The sequence below is a fragment of the Podarcis cretensis genome, assembly GCF_951804945.1.
Source record: "Podarcis cretensis genome assembly, chromosome: 3".
Classification (NCBI taxonomy): Eukaryota; Metazoa; Chordata; class Lepidosauria; order Squamata; family Lacertidae; genus Podarcis; species Podarcis cretensis.
Window position 1 is genome coordinate 57663296 of NC_137172.1, and position 22086 is coordinate 57685381.

The 22086-nt window shown below is 42.0% G+C and overlaps 1 protein-coding gene across 7 annotated transcripts in view; it reads left to right on the forward strand.

Moving 5' to 3' along the window:
* The window catches only part of RGS17 (regulator of G protein signaling 17), a 61706-nt gene that overhangs the window by 34039 nt on the left and 5581 nt on the right, over positions 1-22086 (forward strand). For 2 of the 7 annotated variants that reach the window (XM_079971572.1, XM_079971573.1), the window contains exons 2-3: positions 3796-3939; positions 21602-21691. In XM_079971572.1, coding sequence (XP_079827698.1) covers positions 3821-3939; positions 21602-21691 — 209 coding nt within the window. In that variant the 5' untranslated portion in view covers positions 3796-3820. Of the gene's footprint in view, positions 1-3795; positions 3940-21572; positions 21692-22086 lie in introns of those variants that run through there. The other 5 variants (XM_079971574.1, XM_079971575.1, XM_079971578.1 and 2 more) reach the window with 5 other exon arrangements.

Consider the following 22086-nt stretch of genomic DNA (forward strand, 5'->3'; position numbering starts at 1 on the left):
GTTGTTGTTGTTGTTGTTGTTGTTGTTGTTGTTGTTGTTATTTCATTCCACCTTTTTCCCTGACATGGACTCAGCTTACTGGACTCTTTTCTAGGATCTTTTGCTTTTCTCATATTTTCCCCAAGATATATTCATTCCTTCCAGAATATTTTCCACCACAGTAATTTCATGCCACACCAGTTTTCATTTGGGGAATATGCATGCAGTTCTGTTACCTTTTCTACCACAAGGCTTGGGCTTGTCATTGCCTTTTTTAAGGTCTATTCAAAGGGCAAACAAAGTGTTACTTGGAGAGGAGAGCAATAACCTGCACAGCATGTGGAAGCTGAAAGAGAGTGTTTAAATTTGTGACTTCTGCCAGGAGGCTTTCATGGTGTTATTTGAATGGTCCTCTTTGAGGAAACCCGGATCAAAGCAAGTTCCCTTGGGGCCAAGGAGAAATATTCCAGATCTAAATTATTGACCTATGTCATTTTGTCACCTTGAAGCATGAACATTAATAACAAGAAAGAAAAAAAAAGAACAACACATTTAGAGGTATTTTTCCCCATTAAGAAGAAATGTTCATTTTTCCTCTCCACTTGTCTCAACCTTTACTTATTTGATAAGTATATGCAAATTTAATATTGGCAGGCCTCTCTTGCTAGATGGGAGGAGGGAGGGTGCACTGGGTTTAGACAAATCTCTACGCCTGAGGCAAAAGTGGAATGCCTGAAACTTGTGGTCATTGCACTTTCTTGGGGGGAAATCTCGACGGCTTGGTATTAGACTGGTTTAAAATGGGTAGAGAACTTTAGTTAGGCCCATAAGATGCTCTGAAATTGGATGATGCAGTTAAAAGCTAAACAGGCTGAGCAGGAATACCTACTGATTTGAGCTTTCTGGAGGTCAAATGGGGCACAAGTGTAATAAACAGAGGACTATAACCATAGTGGAAGTGGATGGAGGGGGTCAGCGGAGGGTAGGTGCAGTTCTGCATGCTGATAAAATGCAGGTGATAGGGTGCATTTAGATAGGATTCTTTAGATGATTCACTATCCCGGTCCTGGATTTGTGTATTGGAAGTGTATAGAAAGTAAGTCATATAATGGAGTTGCTTTCTAGTCGGCAAGGCAATTGTTCAACTCAGAAATTGTCTGTTGCACTTTGCTAGTCATAGAGTTGTGCCTAGTTATGTGAAAGTCTGAGAATGTGCATGGATACGAGGAAGAAGCAAACATTCCTGGTGCCAGGTGTGGATCTTCCAAGGTCCCATCCCAAGGCACTGCTGTGTGAGCATGGGGGGAAAAAGTTGCTAATTACCGGTACTTCTGTGGGCGGAGTGCAGTCTGTGATAATTAATTCTCCCTAAATATGGTAGCAAGCTTCCTTGGAGCTTCACTTAATGGTGAACCAAGCCTCAGGAGATAGCTTGTAGTTTAATTATAAAAAATCACGCGACTCTCTTGGCCTGTGAATAATAATAACGATAATAAAACTTTTCTCTTGCTTGTTTCTGTTGTTTAACACTGACCATTGTTGGCACAATTGAATGATTGACTCACTAAGTGAAAACAGCAGCACAATATTGAATGAAGGGTGGTGTTGTCATCAACAGTATAGAGGCTTGTGCTTCTCTGTTGCGGTGTCCAGTGTTTCGGGTGTTAATGAATCTTAAGTAAATAGTCAAGCTGTGCCATGGAACTTCATATCTAAGTTAGAAATCATATGCAAACTTACTTAGGTGCAAGTCTTGTTGAATTCAAAAGGAGATATTTCTTTGTATAAATATGCATAGGTATGGGCTTCCTGAGGAGGTTGTTTTCTCCTCTGTCCCACTGCTAAATTTTGTAGATTTCATTAATCGAGTTGCAGAGGTTTCAAAAGAGAGAGAGAAATGCCTACCCTGCCATGAGAAAAATGTGGTATTTTTGTGCATTGACTTCAAGATTCAGCTCAGACCCTAATCTGGCTTTTCCAATAACAGTTCAGCTCAGTCCAAATCGCTTCAGATGCTGCTCAATTCAGCTTAAGGTTCCAGGCCTTCAGGAAAAACAAAGTTTCATTTCACCGCCCCGCTCCCGCCCCTGCCCCCCCTCCCCCCCGATGATGATTTCAGAATTTTTTTTAATGGGTATTGCTTTTTCCCCTTTGGGGGAGAAGGGAATTAAATTTTCAGGCATAGCGGATAAAGCCGGCCAAATTACAATCAAGTAAGTCTTGAGGTTTCTGAACTGGGCACCTTAACAGTTTGATTTTATATATATAAGAGAAAATGTCTAACATTTTTACAAAGCCATTCCAATAAGTAGAACAGATAACACAGAATTAAATATATTACACAGTTAAAATAATTATTAAAACCAGGTACTCTATCAGATAAGAGTTTGCTCCCCTGAAGAACTTAACTGATATTTCCCCCACAAACTTTTCCTCTTCAAATTGTCACTTTTTCACCAGTGTAGTGTTTCTGAATTCCATAATTCCTTGTGAAGAAATTCTCAGAGTTAACCAATTTTAACTTTATCGTATAGATAGATATGACATATCCAGCATAATTTAACCTTTCAGTGACCTATGGTGCTTCGCCAGGGCTTGCATTATATGTTTTCTGCTTGCAATAACAAAAACCAGTGAGACTGGCAAAGATCCGGCAGTCAACATAGTGAGAAGCAATGAGGCACATTGATTTCATTTTTCACAAATTGTTCCAGGCTCACAATCAAATCATGAAAGTAGTATTGTCCATGTTGCCTGGGTACAATATCTACTTTTATATGAACCCAGAAGAGTGGCCACTTAAGCACTGCAAAAAAAGAAAAAGAAACCCCCAGGAAATATATTACCAAAAAGGCAAAAACTAGAACATAAATTTGCCTTAGCTAATTTACATGTCTAAGTGCAAATTTATTACTAATTTTATAAATGAGATAGAAATAGAATACATCTCATCATAGTGTGGAAGACTGACCAGGTGCTCACCAGTAAAGGGCAACTTTCAGGCTCCTGTTCTCCATTCTTTTTTCTTTAAAACCGGCTTGCTTTGGCAAGCCCTTCAAATAGAGGGTGTTCCTCTGCAAAGTAAGGCATATATTGCCACGCTGTTTAGAGTAAAACAGGGAATACGTCTGTGTGTCTTCAGTGACATTCTTTCTCTGCAAAAAGAAAAGAAAGACGGAAAAGCTGTGATAGTCACATTGTCATTGGCATCTTAAACACTACCAAGTGCTATACAAACTGTGAGGTGCGTACCACTGAACATGGGTAACAAAAAGAGTTTCTTAAACCAAAGAAATATAAAACAGCAAGATGGGATCTGTGAACATCTTTTAGGTGTTAAGCCTTGTGGCAAGCAACCCTGAAGCACTATCTCCCCAGATCCACACTTCAAAACCTTTCTGGCAGTGAAAGATACCTGCCCTTCTCCCCACATCACTACAGAAAATATATTTGCTGGAGATGGAACTGGATTTCAGGAATGCACATTGAAGAGGGAGCCCTTTGAACTCCTTTCCCTGTTCTCCTGATTAAGTCTAGAGGCCATCTTTGCTTCCAGAAAGGCTTAGGGAGATGGAGACTGGCTGGTGGAAATTTGCCCTGTCCTCATTACCTTCTGTGTAGCTTCTCTTCTGCACTCCTTCCTCCCACTTAGGGTCCCTGGGAATCCCACTTCACCTGAGACATGAAGTGGCAGACAGGATGCTTTGATTTGTATTTTGAAGTTGAAAGAGGGCGTGAGCCATTGGCATCAATTTAGAAAGAGCACAAATGCAGGTTGCGTTTCCTTCATGTTCTTTTATGTCTGTGTTCTTGTAGCCACTGGGGTGCTGAAGTAGCTGAAATGAGAAAAAGGCAACAGCCACAAAATGAAGAAACATCTGCTGTGTCTCAAGCACCTGGAAACCAAAGGCCCAACAACACATGTTGCTTCTGTTGGTGTTGTTGTTGCAGCTGCTCATGGTATGTCACACAGTCTATTTGATACCATAGCTAGCGCAGGTAAATGTCAACCCAAAGCCATCAGTTGTCAGGCTTAACGTAAAAAGCTGGGGGCGGGCGGGCTTTTCTGTGCAGTAAGGTTGTTGCGCTATAAATGCTCATTTGATTCTCATTGCTTGCACATGTCTTCTCTCAACGTTGTGCTCATGTTGCACATTTTTAAAAAGAAAGTAATTGAACAATGTGATTCCTAAGCCTCTGTGCACACATGTGTACACACAGAGCTCCCTCCTGATAATGCAACCAGAGCAAAGCAAGAAGAGCACTTGGGTGCATCTGCTTTTTGCATATAATTTGACCCTCTCTAAAGTTGTTCTAGGAGAACTAGCTTTCCCCTAACCAATTTTAAAAAATGGGCATTTGAAAAGACTTTCCAAATTTTATATCCATGAAAACTCCCAACTGTAGAAATAACAAAAAAATTGTAGCAAATAAATGCAAAAAAGTAGTTTTCTGATTATTTGGGGAAGCAGGGCATGGGGAAGAGAAAATGGATAATGATCTGTGCATTTTGAATTAATGGGAAACATGAACAAAACTGTCTTGTTTATTTCTACCTGATAATTTGACGAATCACCTACAGAATGTATTTATAGTCAGGATGCATTCGAATTCCACTGAGATCCTTCAACTGGCAAAGAGCCGTCATCTTAATGGGGATCAGGCCAGGAAATAGTTGCTGCTCAGCTCTTCCTAAAAGAATCATCAGCTCAGGAAATATGAGACTGAAATTTAGTGTTTATTTTCCTGTTTTTAAAATAACCTCAGATAACCATGTGATCTTTCTAGGCTGGGATAGCCTGCCTAGGGTGCCTGTCACAAAAGTGTATATATAAAACTTTTAATATAGCAATATTTATATGCATGTGAACAGCTCAGTGGCATCAACAGGGCTGTGGTTACAATACAGCTATTTACTTACTTAGATGCTCTGGATTTCCCATGTGTACACATCTGTCTAGAAATGCCAGTAGCTAAAATTTCATTGCAGGGATGCGGACCCTCAGCCCCATGAGCCAAATGTCATCCTCTGAGTCTTGGGAATCTCCCCGGACCAAACACTCTCACAAACCACACTCCAGCCCTGTCTTGCACCCTCCGTGAGTGTTTTTGCTTGGCTGAAATGTGTCCTTGGACTCTGATAACATTGATTACTTGCTTGGATGGAGGATAGAGAGGAATGTGTCAACGTGAAAAAACTGGGCTACTGTACCAAGACAAAATTTGCATTTGTTGCTCTGACCTGGCAATGGCATGTGGCCCCAGGAAAGCTACCAGAAGGGAATGTGACCCCCGGGCTAATTAAAAAGGTCCCCCCCTTGCTGTAGTGTGATGAAGAAACAGACCCCAAGATGGAGCAATGGTGTCATTAGGGCAGAACCTTGAGACAGAAATCCAGAAGTGTATGAAGTGTGAATCGGGGCAGTCTGCTTAAAAATGCAGACCGAGCAAAATCCCCATGCATCCCTGCCTGCAACTGTGTGATTTTATAAGCTTGAAAGAAACCATTATGTACAGAGAAGATTTCCTGCTCCATTATTCTGTCATTTCTCACCACACTGGTGGAGAAACCCTAGGGGAAGATGGTTTCCAAATATTTCTGGCCAACGGCACCTATGCCATTCGCCTTTGCAACCGCTGTCCGTATCACCGTTCATGTGTGTGAATCATGCCTTGGATGTATGGGGAAGCCATCATGTGACCGTTTTCTCTCGTGACCAAATGCAGTCCTCACACTGGCTACCAACTCACATCATCATCATCAACAACAACAACAATTTATTTATACCTCGCCCATCTGGCTGGGTTTCCCTAGCCACTCTGGGCGGCTTCCAACAGAATATTAAAAACACAATAAAACATCATACATTAAAAACTTCCCTGATAGTCAGGTAGTTGTTTATTTCTTTAATGGGTGGGTGCCCCTACCAAGAAGGCCCTCTGTCTGGTTCCCTGTAACCTCACTTCTCTCAGTGAGGGAACCGCCAGAAGGCCCTCGGTACTGGACCTCAGTGTCCGGGCTGAACGATGGGGGTGGAGACACTCCTTCAGGTACACTGGGCTGAGGCCTAGAAGGGCACTTTGATGTCTATGCTATATAGTCATGGACATCAACGTACTCTTCCAGGGTCAAGCCAAGTGTTCGTCTGGGAAAGGGGTGGGAAAACTGGTTGTTATGAAGCTTTCTCCTAATTGCTTTTGCATGCTGGATAAGGAATTAAAAAAGACTTTTTAAATATAGGTGAATATATAGGTGAATAATAGCAGTAGCAGCCAGTGTGGTGGGGCAGGAATATGGAGCCACGCTCCCGACACTGACCTCACCTCAGCTTACCTGCATTCTGGGTTTCCACTGGTACCCATACAGTCCTAGCTTGGCAACATCCTTCCCCACTCTATACCCATCCAGGTAAGCCTCATCCCTCCCGATTTTGGCAGGGCAAATCCACATCTCTGCCTCACCACACACACACTGCTAGTAAATAGTAGGGATAATGCAAGCTCTTCTCTTTGTTACGCAAGTATCACCCATGGCTGTCAGCTAATAGAATTGTATTTTTGCTGCTCTTTAAAAGCAAGCTGAATTTATTTACATTATACTTCTCTGGGAACTTTTCTTAGCTTGAAGTCGTTCTCAGATGGTATTTAAAAACAATGTTGCCCTTGGCAAGACACCAAAACTCCACAGTCCCCATATAGTAGCTTGTGAGTATTTAGGATCTACGCATCAGCATTCGTTGCTTACATGCCCCCCCCAACCCCTCACCAAGTCTTCAGTGTTTGTAAGTTGCAATAATGTCTGTCATCACAGATTATGTGCTGCTAGTTATACAGCGTTCTTGTGAGAGTTTGGGCAAGCCTGTTACAGCTTGCCTGCTTTAAAAAATAATAACGTTAAAAAGTTAGGATCAAAGTTGTGGTGGAAATGCCATTGCTTGCGATTCTTAGAATTAGATTGGACAAAAGTATGGAAAAAGAATGTAAGGAGAAACAGATTGGATGGCCTAATAACTTTTTTTTCCACCTCTAATATTTGCAGTGGAAGGGTTTTTTTTTAAATTGGTTTTCTTTCAGGAAACAGGGAAAGATACAGCACAGATCTTTGAAGTCTGTATGAATCAAATATATGATTCTAAAGGCTACTAAAATTACAGCAGCACATCCAACTCATGCTAAGGGGGTACAATGATGAAGTTGCATCTTAACTCTTTACATGATGACTGCTATGTCCATATAGAAACTCAGGTTGACTCCTGTGGCCATTTAGCTCCAGCAAAAATAACAGTTGTGAGTTTCATCTTAAATATGCTCCTTGAATGGTGCAGGTGACCATGGAAATGACCATCATCATTTAGGCAGAACTTTCTATGTACAGCCTGGTCTGCAAATAAAAAGTCCCTACTTGAAGGGTTTTCAATCTAAAATAGGCACAAGAAGCAACAGGGGAAAGGGAAGATGAAGGCAGAAGAATGTGTGACTATTTCAATTACACATACTCTGGCTTAGTCTCCACCTTACTATAACTAAGCAGATGATCCAAAGGCTTCGTGGGAAAGCTGAGCACAGCAGCACTAATGCTGGGGACTGTGGTTGCCATTTTCTCTGCAGATATCCATTTAGTGTGGCATTCTCAAATGGAGTTGTAGACCCACTGAAATGAATAACTAACTTTTACCCTCCCTCCCACCAAGCCTTAGTTGGATACAATCCATAGTGTCATTCCAGGGCATTTGCAGGTGGAGCAAAGGCTGTCAAGAGGTGATTCATTGCCAGAACAGCCACATAGGTACCAGTGAAAATGAAAACAAGCAACACCCCGCTCTGCCCAGCCGATTCACTTAAATTATCCCATTTTTCCACCTGCACATGGTGTGGGGACAGAGAATTTAGTGCATTTTGCAGCAGCATATCCCCTTCCCTCCCAAAGCCTCTTATAAAATCTGCTAAGGTCATTTTGATGCCCATTTTATAAATTAAGAATAAATTGTTTTTCCAGACCATGTAGGCTGCTGTTGGAAACCAGTCACTTAACGTCCATGCCCAATACTCATCCCCTGGACCACACTGTAATTCCAGTGGATTGACGTGCATGCTTCTGTTCCCGGTAAAGGCTTGGAAGACCTTTGTACCCTTGGGCCGGAACCTTTTTAAAAGCACCAGTCATCCTTAAGGCTGCATCTGTTTGACTGGCACATTTCATGTCAGGTGATGTTTAGTTTTCGCTTTCACTGCAGCCATTTGAATCAGAATGAGGATTAAGCCTTTTGTTTGCACAGCAACTGATAGTTAAATACCCACACCTTTGTTCAGTGGATAGTAAATTTATGACATCAATCAAAGCATTAGATATGCCATGAGAACAATTAACTGTTTAAGAGAGGATGTGCCTCTTTTGTCATTTATGCCTCTTTAATAATGGGCATTAGGCCACATGGTACCTATTAATACTTCAAGATTTCTTAGCTGGAAATATAGACCTAAGAGTGGATGTTAAGGAATAAGCAAAAATGTCATTTCGTAGAAAGACAGACATCTCTTCTCATTAACTTTCTTCCTGTTGGTTAAGTAAGTTCACTGATGAATCAAGATTTCATTTGCAGTGAACCTTCACAAAGTAAGGAAAGATTAGTCAGAGCCTCTCTAAATGTAACTAAGTGTGATCTACACATTTTGTTTTGTTTAAAGCATGATATGGTTATCCTAGAGGCTGTGCCATTTATGGATGCAGATGGGAGTGCAGGTGGGACTGAATGCTCCTCCTCCTGGTCAGAAAACCTTTTGTCTGTGGAAAGCTAGGGTGCATGAAATAATGATTGCTTACCTGCTTATTTTCTATGTGCAGGGAAGTTTGGCATAAAACTGCTCTACCCCAGGATTATTTCACATGTTTACTTAATCTCTTTTTTAAAAAAAGAAAAAGAAAAAGACATAGTATTTGACTGGTGGGGCTTGCATTCAGTCTGGATACCAAGATCCAAGGAAAGAGAAGAGCCAAGGATACTTGCCTGCCTTAAGGGACAATGGAAGCTGATACAACTCGTTCCCACAGGAGTCAATGATGGACAACAACTTGGAGGACTTTAAAAGAGGAGGTTGTCAGTGGCTACTAACCATGATTGCTGGGCTTTGTCTCCACCGTCAGAGGCTTAATGCTTCTGAATACCAGTTGCTTATGAGGGGAGAGTCATCTTGTGCTTGGGTCCTGCTTGTGGGTTTCTCACAGGCATCTGGTTGGCCACAGTGAAAACAGAATGCTTAACTAGATGGGCCATTGGCCTGATCCAGCAGGCTCTTCTTATGGAGAATTCCCATCCCACTAAAAAAGGGAGGGAGGGAGAGAATTGCCCAACCTGCCCTCAGCTCCATCAAAAAATAGATAAGAAGGCATCCAGGTAGTGCAGCTGGGATATGGGAGGAACTCAGAGATGTAGAAACATACGCTGAAGTGAGATACCCACAGTGAATTTTTACCTCCCTTATCTTTTTCCTTTCCACCAATCCATTTTCCACTCAAGCTCTATCCACAAAACAATGCAAGAAAATGTATGCATGTGGCTGCATAGCCTGTGGGATTCTAAGAAAGTTATGATGACCTTTGGTTTTAGCAAATAAAGTGTTGACTGACATTCAGAAGAAACCATGTGAGAATACCCTTGCTTGATATTTTTAAAATTTTGTTTATTTCAGCTGGCAAATTACTGCATTTGTATTGATATTACATCACTAGTTGTCTAAGAGAGGACCACAGTCTATTCTTTAAAAAGGAAAGAACTTATTTAACTATGCACTTGCCTAGTCCTAAGAATCATTCAAGTCTCTTTTACCAACCTTTGAAGCAGATTGGATCCATATTTTCATATGGATATGTCCTCCAAACCCTCAAATAAGATGACTCTCTCCCGTTAGACGTCTTTAGTTCAGATGTTGAGAAATCTGCACCATATTCAATATATGCCTGGCATCTAAGACACACCTCATCTTGCTGCCACCTCCATCCACACAGAGCATCAGAGTGAGCATTTTTTTCTTACGAGAAGCAAGAACAACTGGTTCGAATTATGCAGCCTCACAATATCTTATTCCCTCTAGCAAGAACAACACTGACCCCCCTGCATGGCTGACCCTTTAGAGATGGTTAGAGCCATCAGTTATATTACAGCTGTAACAACTGCAACTATATAAGTAAGTTTCAATGATGACCTTGGCATCAGAATCTTCAGTCACACCATCTTCATCTCACCTTGGGGATGGGGAACCTGTGGTCTTCCAGATATGTACTAAAATACCCATCATCCCTAATCACTGGCCATGCTGGATGGAGCTGATGGGAATGAGAATCTAACAAAACATCTAGAGAACCACAGCTCCTCATTCTTGCTGTAATGGCTTGGCATACTTTCCTAATGTATTAGGCCTAACAAAACTCCTTTTCCTTGGGGATTATAATTTTAGGGGGCAACTGATGAACTGAATTTGTGACATATTTTTAAAGCCACTAATTCAGACCCTCCAAATGTCCCTATTTTCTGGGGTGTCACTGATTTAGAGAAGCCGTACCAGTTTCTGATTTGATCCTGGAATGTACCACTTTTCCTTAGGATGTCCCTATTTTCATTGGAGAAATGTTGGAGGGTATGGAGTTATCTAACCCCCGAGCCATCTGAAGGCAATCCTGTATAGGGAATGTTGTTGTTTTTTATATTTAGTGTTTTATTATGTTTTAATATATGTTGGAAGTTGCCCAGAGTGGCTGCGGCAACCCAGTAAAATTATCATTATGGAATGGGATGTCCCTATTTTCACCAGAGAAATGTTGGAGGATGTGCTAATTCCATCAGGTGGCACAAGAGCCTATTGTGACATGTGCCTTGAAATTTGAAGAGCCCTGCATTTTACTAGAGCGCTATGCCCCTTCCCTCCCTGAACATGCCCTTTACTAATTAAATCACACCGCCCATCATGAAACCATACCAAAGCTCAAAAACTTTCCTTCTGCCACAGTGTCATAAACATAAAGTGGATAGATTATTCAGAAACTGACAGTATTTCCGCCATTTCCCCCCAGTAAGTAAACAAACAGAAGTTTTACATTATTTTAATAGAGTGAAGTACAATACAAGGTCTTAGTTCTTCAAAAATTGGCTGTTGGCTCCTGACCTTCAAAGTGAAAAGTCAGAGTTGGGCATGGAAGTGTAAGGCCCAGAATGGCAGCAAGCCAGCACTGCGACCAGGTGAACTCAGCAGCCTTCAGGCTGCTCACTAAAGTACTCAGAGTCAGCAAAAGTCACTGTTGGCAAGAAACCTCTTCTTTCTGGTTTTGTAATTTGCCTCGATAGTCTGAAAGCTCTTGCTTCTGACCTTATTACACAAATATTTCTTTTTATTAAAAGGAACATTTTTTCCTTGTATGGGTTTAACAGCTAACTTGGAGTTATTAAAAAAAGTCACAACGTCCATGCTTTTGTCATTATTTTTACAGTGAATTTGTGAGGTGTCTGACAGCTATACATGTATTTTGGTAAAGACCTACAGAGAGAGAGAGAGAGAGAGAGAGAGAGAGAGAGAGAGAGTTTAAGTGTCTTGTTATCCATCCCACACCCAGAGCCAGATTTCTCTCCTGTTATTTAAATGTAGCTATCACTATAAAATTTGAGGCTGTCACATTATTTATAAAGATGGCTGGCTATATTATCACACATGGCTGTGGAGATTTTCAGAGTGGAAAGCAGTTTGAAACAGGGATTGATCTTCGTTGGTATATATACTCTCGGTCTCATCCCACTTCTGCCCCTGGTGACCAGTTTTTGAAGAAGAGGGGGGAAAGAACTCTGCAAAATGTATTTGACCAGAGGCTGGGGGGCAGGATTCATTGGAGGAAATGCTTCTCTTCAAGCAGTTTTTAACTCCCTTAAGAGCTATTGCTTGCCTTCAGCCATAGTTGGATGGAAGAAATTACTGAGTTTCACACTAAAAAAAAACCCTCAACAGCAGGCCTACACAACTTGTGACCCATCAAGCTGAATGAAACCCACCAGTCACATATGGCAACCCACCAGGGGTTCGTTTCTACTTCCTGCTGGGTCTAGGCTACCCAGGGCTTTAGTAGGTAGCATCATCTGTCCATGTCTCATTGAGTAAATCTTCAGTAAGTAGCAAAGCAGGTTCATTAATCTGAACATTTCCAGTTTGGCTATTTGAATGCAAATAACTTCTTCGTACACTATTTTGTGAGGCTCTGGGAGTCTCGTTTGTGTTCCTTAATAGCCAAGTGATTCTGATCTTTAAGCAAGGCGTTGGTTTGAAGCTTGGTAGTTCTGCTCTCCACTACATAAAGATTCTGCATTGATTCATCCTCCAGCACTGAATTATTGACCTTATCAGTTGCATTTACAATCAAGGGAGTAAATTTTTCAGGGCCCTGCAGCCTGGAGTAGCTGCTTATTCTCTCCCAAGTTCTAGCACTTGTGCCTCCCTGACAATGTCTTAAATCTTTCCCCTAAGAAGAGGACATCAGTGTTTGAGGGTTTTAGAACAACCACGTGACCAACTGCAGAGATCATAGCGGTAGAACAGCCTCCACCAACCTAGTGTCCTCCAGCCAGTACAAGGCATAGATTTACATTGATTTGTATAATTATTTCTAAATATACCTATGCATTAGCTAATGTGAATTATATGCAAATATGTGTCCTGTGCTTAGTCCACTGTGCCTGCTCAGTCTGCTGTCCAATTGCTCGTCACTGATGGGCAATGTCAGGGTATCCCTACTCTCTCCCTACTTATTGCCCTATGTCTGTGACTTGGCCTGACAGCCCATCAAACAGAAGACACCTTCAAATGGAGGTCTGTCCTCTGGTAATCCTTCAACTAGAGGACCATCCTCTATAAAGTAGGACACATAGCCACCCTACTTAGCTGGCAGCCAATGGTGGGCTTGATGAGCTAGCTGCATTCTCTTCATTAATCCCTAGGGATATGGTACACCTGGGTTGCATCAAGAGAAGTTACCAGGTGTTAGTAGCGACATAATGAGGTTATGGGACAGACAAGGTCTGTAGAGCAGGTATCTAGAATTCAATAAACAGAGAAGCCTTTGTTGGAAGCTTGCAGAAGAGTGATGGAGACTGTAACCCTATGCCTGCTTACCTGGGAACAGTGGCGTAGCGTGGGTTGTCAGCACCCAGGGCAAGGCAAGTAATTTGCACCCCCTAACCCGTGGATTTGCACCCCCTAACCCGTGGATTTGCCCTAACCCCAGATGTTGCGCCCGGTGCGGCCGGCCCCCCCTGCACCCCCCACGCTACACCACTGCCTGGGAAGATGTTCCCTTGACCTCGGTAGGATGTACTTCTGAGTATACATGTGTAAAAATGTACAGGGAGTGTGTATGATAACACTGTTTAGCCTTATTAGAAGGCAGAGATGGAAATGCTGTAACTTGCCTTTTCCTGTGGCCTATGCAGTCAGGCTCTGAACACAGCCTGCTCCGCACACCTAGAGTTTTCTTTCTCGCTTAAATTGATGGGGGAGGAAAGATTTTATGTTTTGTCCCAAAGCCCCATGCAAAAAAAATTAGTCTGCTACAAAACTGCTAAGGATGCAAGATGTGGGAAAGAAACGAAACCTCAGTGTCCTTTTGGCTTCTTAAATTGGACACCCCTCCTCACAAGATGCCGTTCTCTTTCCCATAAGACTTTACACTGTTTTGAATGTCAAGGTGCATTATGTGAAATTAAGACAAGTTCACCTCAGGACATAAACAATAATAATAATAATTTACAATTACAATTTGTAATAAACAAAACTATATAAGGGTCAACTGAAGGGACAGGAAACAGTGGCAGAGATGCCAGAGTTAAGGTTGTCAATCCTTTCATATGATTTTATTCAACAACTAGAGTACCAAGTATATATGTGATACAAAAGAATCCTTTACAGAGTTACAGTTCTCAGCACCCTTAAACTACAGTTCTCAGGATCCTTTGTAGGACGCCATGTGCTTTAGATGTGCATTAGATGTATGGTGTGGCTGTGACCTACATTTCATTTCATTTTACTCTCTTTTATTCAGAAGACTGCAGTTAAACTCAAGTCCATAAGACAGATACAGCATTGGCATGATTTCCCCTATTTTTCAAAAAATCGTCCATTGCTAGAAACTGTGAAGATAATGTGCTTTGCCAGCACAAACCAACAATGTATCATCTGTCAGTAAGTTCCTATGAGCTTGTATAGACTGCATTTGCCTAACAGGGATGACAACATCTTGGTACGCTCTCTGCTCAGCTCAGGAACTATGCAAAACTCATATCTACAAAGAATGGCCACCTGTGTATATGGAAGTGATGTTTTCTCAGGCATGGTTCCTGGCTGCTATGTATAGAGCCAACTTAAGTCTTCTTTCAGTTGAACGACCAGCAGCAGCTTGGGTGTGGTGCGCTTATTGACGGGATCCAGCTCACCCCTCCTATCAAATATTTACCCTTTAAACGGAAAATGATTGCAGTCAAGAAACTGTTTTCAGGGAACTTGCTTGAAACAGTGTAATTGGGCTCACTGAAAATAATAAATATATTAGTCTCTTCAATTTGATAAGGACTGGGGAATTTTGATTTTTCTCTGACTTCATGGGCATATTGCAAGATAGTTTGGAGGGATTCCATGTTGTCATTTTAGTGAGTTTGGCATGTTGGCATCGTTGGAGACCAAGAATACCTGTTTAATCCCTTACTAGGAAATTCAGCTACTGTAATTGCACCTTTTGGGATGCAGGTGGCGCTGTGGGTTAAAGCCTCAGCGCCTAGGACTTGCCGATCGAAAGGTCGGCGGTTCGAATCCCTGCGGCGGGGTGCGCTCCCGCTGCTCGGTCCCAGCGCCTGCCAACCTAGCAGTTCGAAAGCACCTCCGGGTGCAAGTAGATAAATAGGGACCGCTTACCAGCGGGAAGGTAAACGGCGTTTCCGTGTGCGGCTCTGGCTCGCCAGAGCAGCGATGTCACGCTGGCCACGTGACCCGGAAGTGTCTCCGGACAGCGCTGGCCCCTGGCCTCTTAAGTGAGATGGGCGCACAACCCCAGAGTCTGTCAAGACTGGCCCCTATGGGCAGGGGTACCTTTACCTTTACCTTTACCTTTAATTGCACCTTTATGAGTGGTGTGATGGGCAGCAGTTAGCAGGTAATGACACTGAACTCATTTGTATTGGGAGAGAGGCAATGGGAGTGCTACCCTGTTGGTTCTCTTCACATCTCAGGAGCTTTTGACACAGTTGCCAATGGTGTTCTTCAGGAGCAACTGAGGAAGGTGGTGGTACTGTCTTACAGGGGTTCTGCTCCTACCTGCAGGGTCGCTACCAGAAAGTAGTACTAGGCGATGGTTGCTCAGCTTCTTGGCTTTGGACCTGTGAGATCCCTCAAGAGCCCAAGCTGTTTCCTTTGCTATTTGACACCTATATGAAATCATTGGGAGCTGACATCTGGGGATTTGGAGCACAGTGTCATCAATATGCTGATGACACACAGCTCTATTTTTCCATTCCATTGGAACCAGGAGAGGCTGTGAAGGTTTTAGACAGACATCTGAATGGGGGTCAATAAACGGGGTTAGGGAGGGGAACAAGTGCTTGTGGGGTTTTCTGCCATAGGTACCAAAATAACTTGGTTGGCTTTGAATATTTTGCACCTTGACTTGTTGGGAAGCCTCAGGCAGAAGATTGTCTTGGGTCAGTTTGCTGATGAAACTCTATAAATAAAAAGCAGCAGGTAAGAGAGTTGGGAATTAGACCAAGCATCAAAATAAAACTCTTGTTTTGAGTTTCCGAAGACACATCTGAAAGTTCTGACTTTAGTGACCGAATCTAACTCAGCAGCCCAGTTCACATTGGGAAAACCCTGACTTAACATTATGGTCTGTTTGAAGTGAAGGAACCATGATCCCCAATTCAGGTGTAATGACACATGAGGGATCATGGTCTGTCGCTCCCATTAATTAGGGGGGGAGGAGTGAGCTGAGAGCCTTCTGTGCATTCACAATAATTCTCTAAGATTTTCTGCAACATGCAAACACTGCCAATGTTTTGATAATGGAATTATAAAAAATAAAAATAAAAATCCCTTCACCCCCTATAGTGGAGGGTGAAAGATATAACTTCTGGCTGACATATTAGCTCACAGAATAATTTCCTACTTGCAGAGAGTTTATCTTCCAACCATGTATCATTCCAAATCAGCTTAAAATGTCAGTTGCACCAGGAATAAGTGTCTGGGATTTTTAAACAGAACTCAAGCACTATCTCTGGACTCCAAAGAATTAAGCAACTCTTTCAAGACTTAAAACCAAGATGTTGTGGAATCCTTCAATTAAAAAGCAGCCCTACTCTTTCTTAAGACAGAAGGCAAAGAAGATAAACAGCCTTTAAAAATCTGGCAGAATATAAATATTCATCCATGTGGAGGCCCTACTGATGTGCTTAGACATGCTTTCATACAGAATGTGCATCGTGTCTCCTTGTCTCTCTCCCTTTTTCTTCATCTCTTCACAATTTGGCCTCAGGGAATTCTATTTGTACCTCTTACCTTCATTTTTGCTTCTCCTGTAATGTTCATTCGCATGGAGGGATTCACCCCATCATTTCTATTTCCAGATGTTAGTTGATTCCAAAGTATGTTTTAAACCTCCCCTAGTGCACTTTATGTTCCACTTTACATGATTCAACTTGCAGTTGGTTGGAGCAAACATTATGGATGGCCACTTACCTGTACTAAAATGGCCACAGTCACATACTTAAATGGGACATTTTGGTGGACCAGTTTCATCACTTGCCTGGCAGTGTCTGAACAGCTCATATAGCAATAATCACATGATCACTGAGAAATACGATATGTGATATGTGTTATGTACTTAGTGACATACTAGTCATAAACATTTGGCTTGTGATATGTTCACAGTACTGATCTGACAGTTGCTCTAACATGGTCTGGGGAATCCACGTTTAGTTTCTTTCTGGATCAGGAATGATTCAAATGTGTGGGGCCGGCTTCAACTCAATAGTTGTGCTGGCAGGAGCCAGAGCAACAAGTCCTGCTGGGACAATGGGGCTTGCTCATTTCTGCTCTCCTGTATGCCCCTGCTTTCCTCAGCTCAGTGGGGTCGGGAGAAGCCCCAAAACAGCACATCAAGGGAGGGGAGATAGTTCCATCAGCAGAAATACTTATGCTGATGGAAGAATCATATTAGCATGATGTTGAATTTCATCCATGGTACCTCTAGCTCAGGCTTCCTCAACCTTGGACCTCCAGCTGTTTTGAGACTACAATTCCCATCATCCCTGGCCACTGGTCCTACTAGCTAGGGATCATGGGAGTTGTAGGTCAAAAACATCTGGAGGGCCGAGTCTGAGGAAGCCTGCCCTAGCTGGATTGTCACATTCATTGCACATGGATACATACGTTCCAGTTGTTGGATGAGAAAACAACCACATTGCCAAGAAGATGATCAGTGCTGTATGTTTTCCCAGCACAGATACTCTGTTTCCCCCAAAACAGGCAATCAGCTCTCACTCTAGATAGAGAGATAATGCTAAAAAACAAGAGACTACGTATTCCCTTCTAATAGATAAGGCATGTTATTTATATTATTACTGTATCATGTTGAAGTTCAGTATTTACACTTTAAATACTCTAGGGGGTGCATTTACTCCGGGAAAATCAATAGTTAAGACTTCTGACTCAATCCTATGGCACAAGAGCTTTCCACACATTTTTCAAAGGATCTGCTGACAAAGTAAGCTCAGCGCTTCCCCTTGCTGTTCCTCCTTCCGCCCAGCCCCCTGCATGTTTAATTGGTGTCAAGACTTGTCCCTTCTTCCCAATTGCCACTGTTCACCACTGTCATTTTTATGTTTTGTGTGCACGCACATACACAGACATTTTAAAATGGGCAGCAAGGAGAATAGCATGGATCACTTGAAAAGAGTGGAAGAGGGATCAGGGAGCTATCAGCAGTGCCATAGATCAATGGGTGGGGATTACATACCTGCCAACTATATGCATTCAATAAAACTTTGTCCAGATCAATGAGAAATGAAGAACTTTCACAAGTTCCATTTTCAATTATTCCATTGTAATAGATTGGCATTCCCTAAACACTTGAACCAGCATCTCTGCCTATAAGCCACATTTATTTGACTGTATTGTATCACACACAGCATCTGGGTTATAGCATGTTGCCATAGTGCAATGCATGCTGCATGCTAAGTATATATTTGCTGGCATAGCAAATATATAGGAATGGCCCTTTTGCTTATTATCCTGTACATGCTCACCTAGACAGTCACTGAATTCAGCTGCTTAGCAAGAAGCTGACTAATATGAATGCAGTTGGGGGTGTGAATGAATGTGAGTGATGGACAGGTACATCTTCATCACAATTTTGTCCCACCTTTCCTCCAAGCAGCTCATATGTTTGGGGAGGGAGAAGTACATGACCCCCCCCCATCCCCATTACATCCTCACAACAACCTCCAAGGATATCCTAATGCAGCTTTAAAGTCTGTGGAGACCTGCTGATCTAAGAGCCCAAGGTCACAAGTAGGATTCACAGCTAAATAGTATTGTACCTAAGTAACTCTGGTCCACAGTCGGTGCTCTCTGCCTACTATATCACACTGTCTACAACACAAGTTTGTGATGTTCAGCATTTACTCCCAAAGCAGGTGCCTTATTTGTTCTATTGGCGCTTTCCCGTTTTATGAGTCTTCAGAAAGTCAACTGGTGCAAATTTCTCTCTCTCACACACACACAGTTCTGCTTCTCCATTGAAATCATAGTTACTGCTGCATTACTGAATCACTGCTGAATCATTGTTGCAGACCAAAGACCAATGACATAGTAGTATTCTTATAGTGCCTGTAAGACAGAAATATGCTCGGAAACTGACACACTGGGGGAAAGGGGAGTTCTGGCCCCCTCGGTTCAGTTTTTAGCATACAATTCATGCTACAAAAGGGTTAAGTAATTATGGAAAAACACACTCTGTTTCCCAAGGGCAACATTATAACCCTGCCCAGTTTCTTAGAAACACTGGGTACACATGAAGGAATATTAGTCCTGAGCCAGACTAGTGGGCTTATACCCCTCAAACATTTACATACCCCTCAAAAAGTATGCTCTGTGTTCAGCAGGGACACTTGAAAGGCACAAAGCTGTTCACCAAGAGATTTTAGGATTAATTCATTACTCTTAAACTGAGCTTTCAGTGTTTATAGCTGACTACTTTTCTACACTGCTTAGGATGATTGGCATGTGTTGCAAATGGCTGGTACTGTAAGGCTGAAATCCAGTGCACGCTTACCTGGGACTCTGAAATTAAGTCCCAGTAAACTTAATAAGACAGGTAGAAGATTTCACTAAATTTTTCACCAAGAGCAGAAGTCATTATTTTGAAGGCTCACAGTGTTATCGAAAATGGTGGCTGCCATTTCTAATTTACTAGTCAGGTGACCCATTAACCATAAACATGGATTACTGGGGGGGGGGCATGGCTGGCCACAATTATAGAACTATCACTATCCTTATTGAAAATCATTTTGGTTCTGTCAAGGCTTCAGGTGGTTCCCCTGATGAAATCTCAAAAAAATCAACTTTTTGCTTTAAGTAAAATTGCATGGATCCACTAGTCCCAGGTTTTCCCAGTTTTATCCTCTGTAGGGAGAGTTTCTTCAACAGCCCTTGACTCCAGTGCTGTAGAGAATCAGATGGTGCCCACAGAATAACTTTACTAACAACCTACATTAATGCTTTCTGTGGGTCCTGGTTAGGGCTGTGAGCAGCCCCATGGGGGGGGGGATATCTAGTCTTTGTTTTCCTTAAAAATACAGAGAAGCTCAAGCAGAAACTATCCCAAACTCCATTTTTTGCTTAATGGCAACTATAAATTAGCTTACTGTATACCTACTGTTTTGTTGTGAATAATATACCTATTAGGGATCTTAAGCATAGTCATAGAAACCTAACATACAAATTTGGGAAGCAAATATTATTTCAGGGCAAATATTTTTGTAGGAGAAAAAAAAATCCCCCATTATTATCCATTAAGCATTATAAAAGAGAGAAACAGGTCTTTGGGTGCAGAAATTTACATTGTTCTCAGCATCTAGTAATTGGAAGTAGATTTGATTTTGATTTTTTTGCTGGAAAGCAAACATGCTTTTATGGGCTTGAAGAGATTACTGGCCAAAATGCCATTTATTACAGTGGTACATATTGAACTCACAGCCGAGGAGTATTCCTTGCACCTTAGTATTAAAACGATGGCTGGAGGTTCAATACATATGTTTTATTCATTGAAGATGATGTATAGTTTGGATTAACTCTCTGGACAATGTCATCAATCATCATAAGACAAGCTCCCAGTAGTGCTAGGGCATACTGTTGTACATAGATATGTTTTTACACCCAATTACATTGTGAATGATAATATGACTTCTTAAAGATATATACTGAACATTAATGACTCTAGTTGAAATAAATAGATGTTGCATAGTAGCAGTACCAGATTTGCTGGATTGTGCCCCAGTTTAAACCAGGCAGGTGCGCCAAGTATTGGGGACTGAGGGCTCTTCAGCCTCCCAAAAAATTCAAGGAGTGGGCTGCCCCCCCCAAAAAAATCCTGTGGCCCTGCTCTGCCTCCTCCTCCCTGCCCGTTGTCGCACAGGTAGAAGGAGGCCAATTGTGGAGCCCGGCAGCTATGCTCCAGGATTGTGTGGCAGCAGCTCCCAGCGAGATCTCACAAGATCTCGCCAGGAGCAACACAATTCTGGTAGGTGCCATTTCGGCCAGGTGGAGGTGACACCTTCCTGTTTCACCTCAGATGGCAAAGTGGGACAGGCTGCCCCTGTGTAGATGCCATGCTGATACAGTATGTCTGGCTTTAAATACAAATCAGGCAACTAGGCAGGTAAGGAGCTTGAACAAAAAGGGAAAACAATCAATCCTACTATTTTTAACAGGCCACATCATGTCACAGAGAGAGCATGAGAGCCAATGTTACAAGTTTCTATACTTGAGCACTAAATGCACAATACCATTTTGAAAGAGGAGCCATCTAGTGGCTAGTAGCATTGCTGAATCTGTGCTGCCAGAAGACATTGCAAAAAATGCCTCGCTAGAATTTATGAAAATAACCACTCTTGGGCCTTTTAAATAATGACAATATGGAACATCTTTTCTCTGTTCTTTTCTTTTCTTCTTTTCTTTTCTTTTCTGTTCTGTTCTTTTCACATATGTGTTCCAAATATTAAAATATATAGAGAGTCAGTTTATTGTCAGGACTTAATCACTGAAACAAATAAAGATTACAAAAGTTACAATTGAGGTGTTGATATTAAATATAGAATCTGTCTCCCTCGGTGTTCCTTTGAGTAGAGGAGATGGAGGAGTCTTAAAAGGTCAGGGGAATCTCTTTTTATGATGGGTATTCCAATGGTGGCCTGCATTTGCCACCAAGACAATGTCTCCTTTAAGAATGCAGGTTCACGTTAAACCTCAGTGTTGTTTTATATATTGTATATTCATTGTTTTAAATTAATTCTCTCTAGACAAAATAAAGTGTTGTACTACATTGCAGCCTCACTGTTAGGAATGAAGATAGAGGGGACAGTACAGGAAGGCCGACACACACAACTAAAATGGAGAGTATTCAAGTCATAGAAGAGTGGTAAGTTTGCTGTTTGTCTTCTCTAATTGCCTCTTACCCTAAACTATGATGGCTGCAATCTTCTGCACACATACTTGGGACTAAGTCCCACTGAACTCGATGGGCAGTATCAATGGCTACCTTAGCACAAAGATCTCTGTTTGTGCTATGGAACTTCCTTTCCTCTCCTCTTCCCAAATCTGCTCTGGACGGTTGGGGAAAACACAGAACAAATTGGGGAAGAAATGAGTTGAGGGGAGGGAAGTTTCACTGTGTAGCCAGAATAAGGTTACCAGATTTTTTTTCAATGAATCCGGGGACACTTTTCAACTTCAATGGATTTTATATGGGGACCGATTTGTAAATCCGGGGACTGTCCCCGGGAAACAGGGACATCTGGTAACCTGATGGAACTA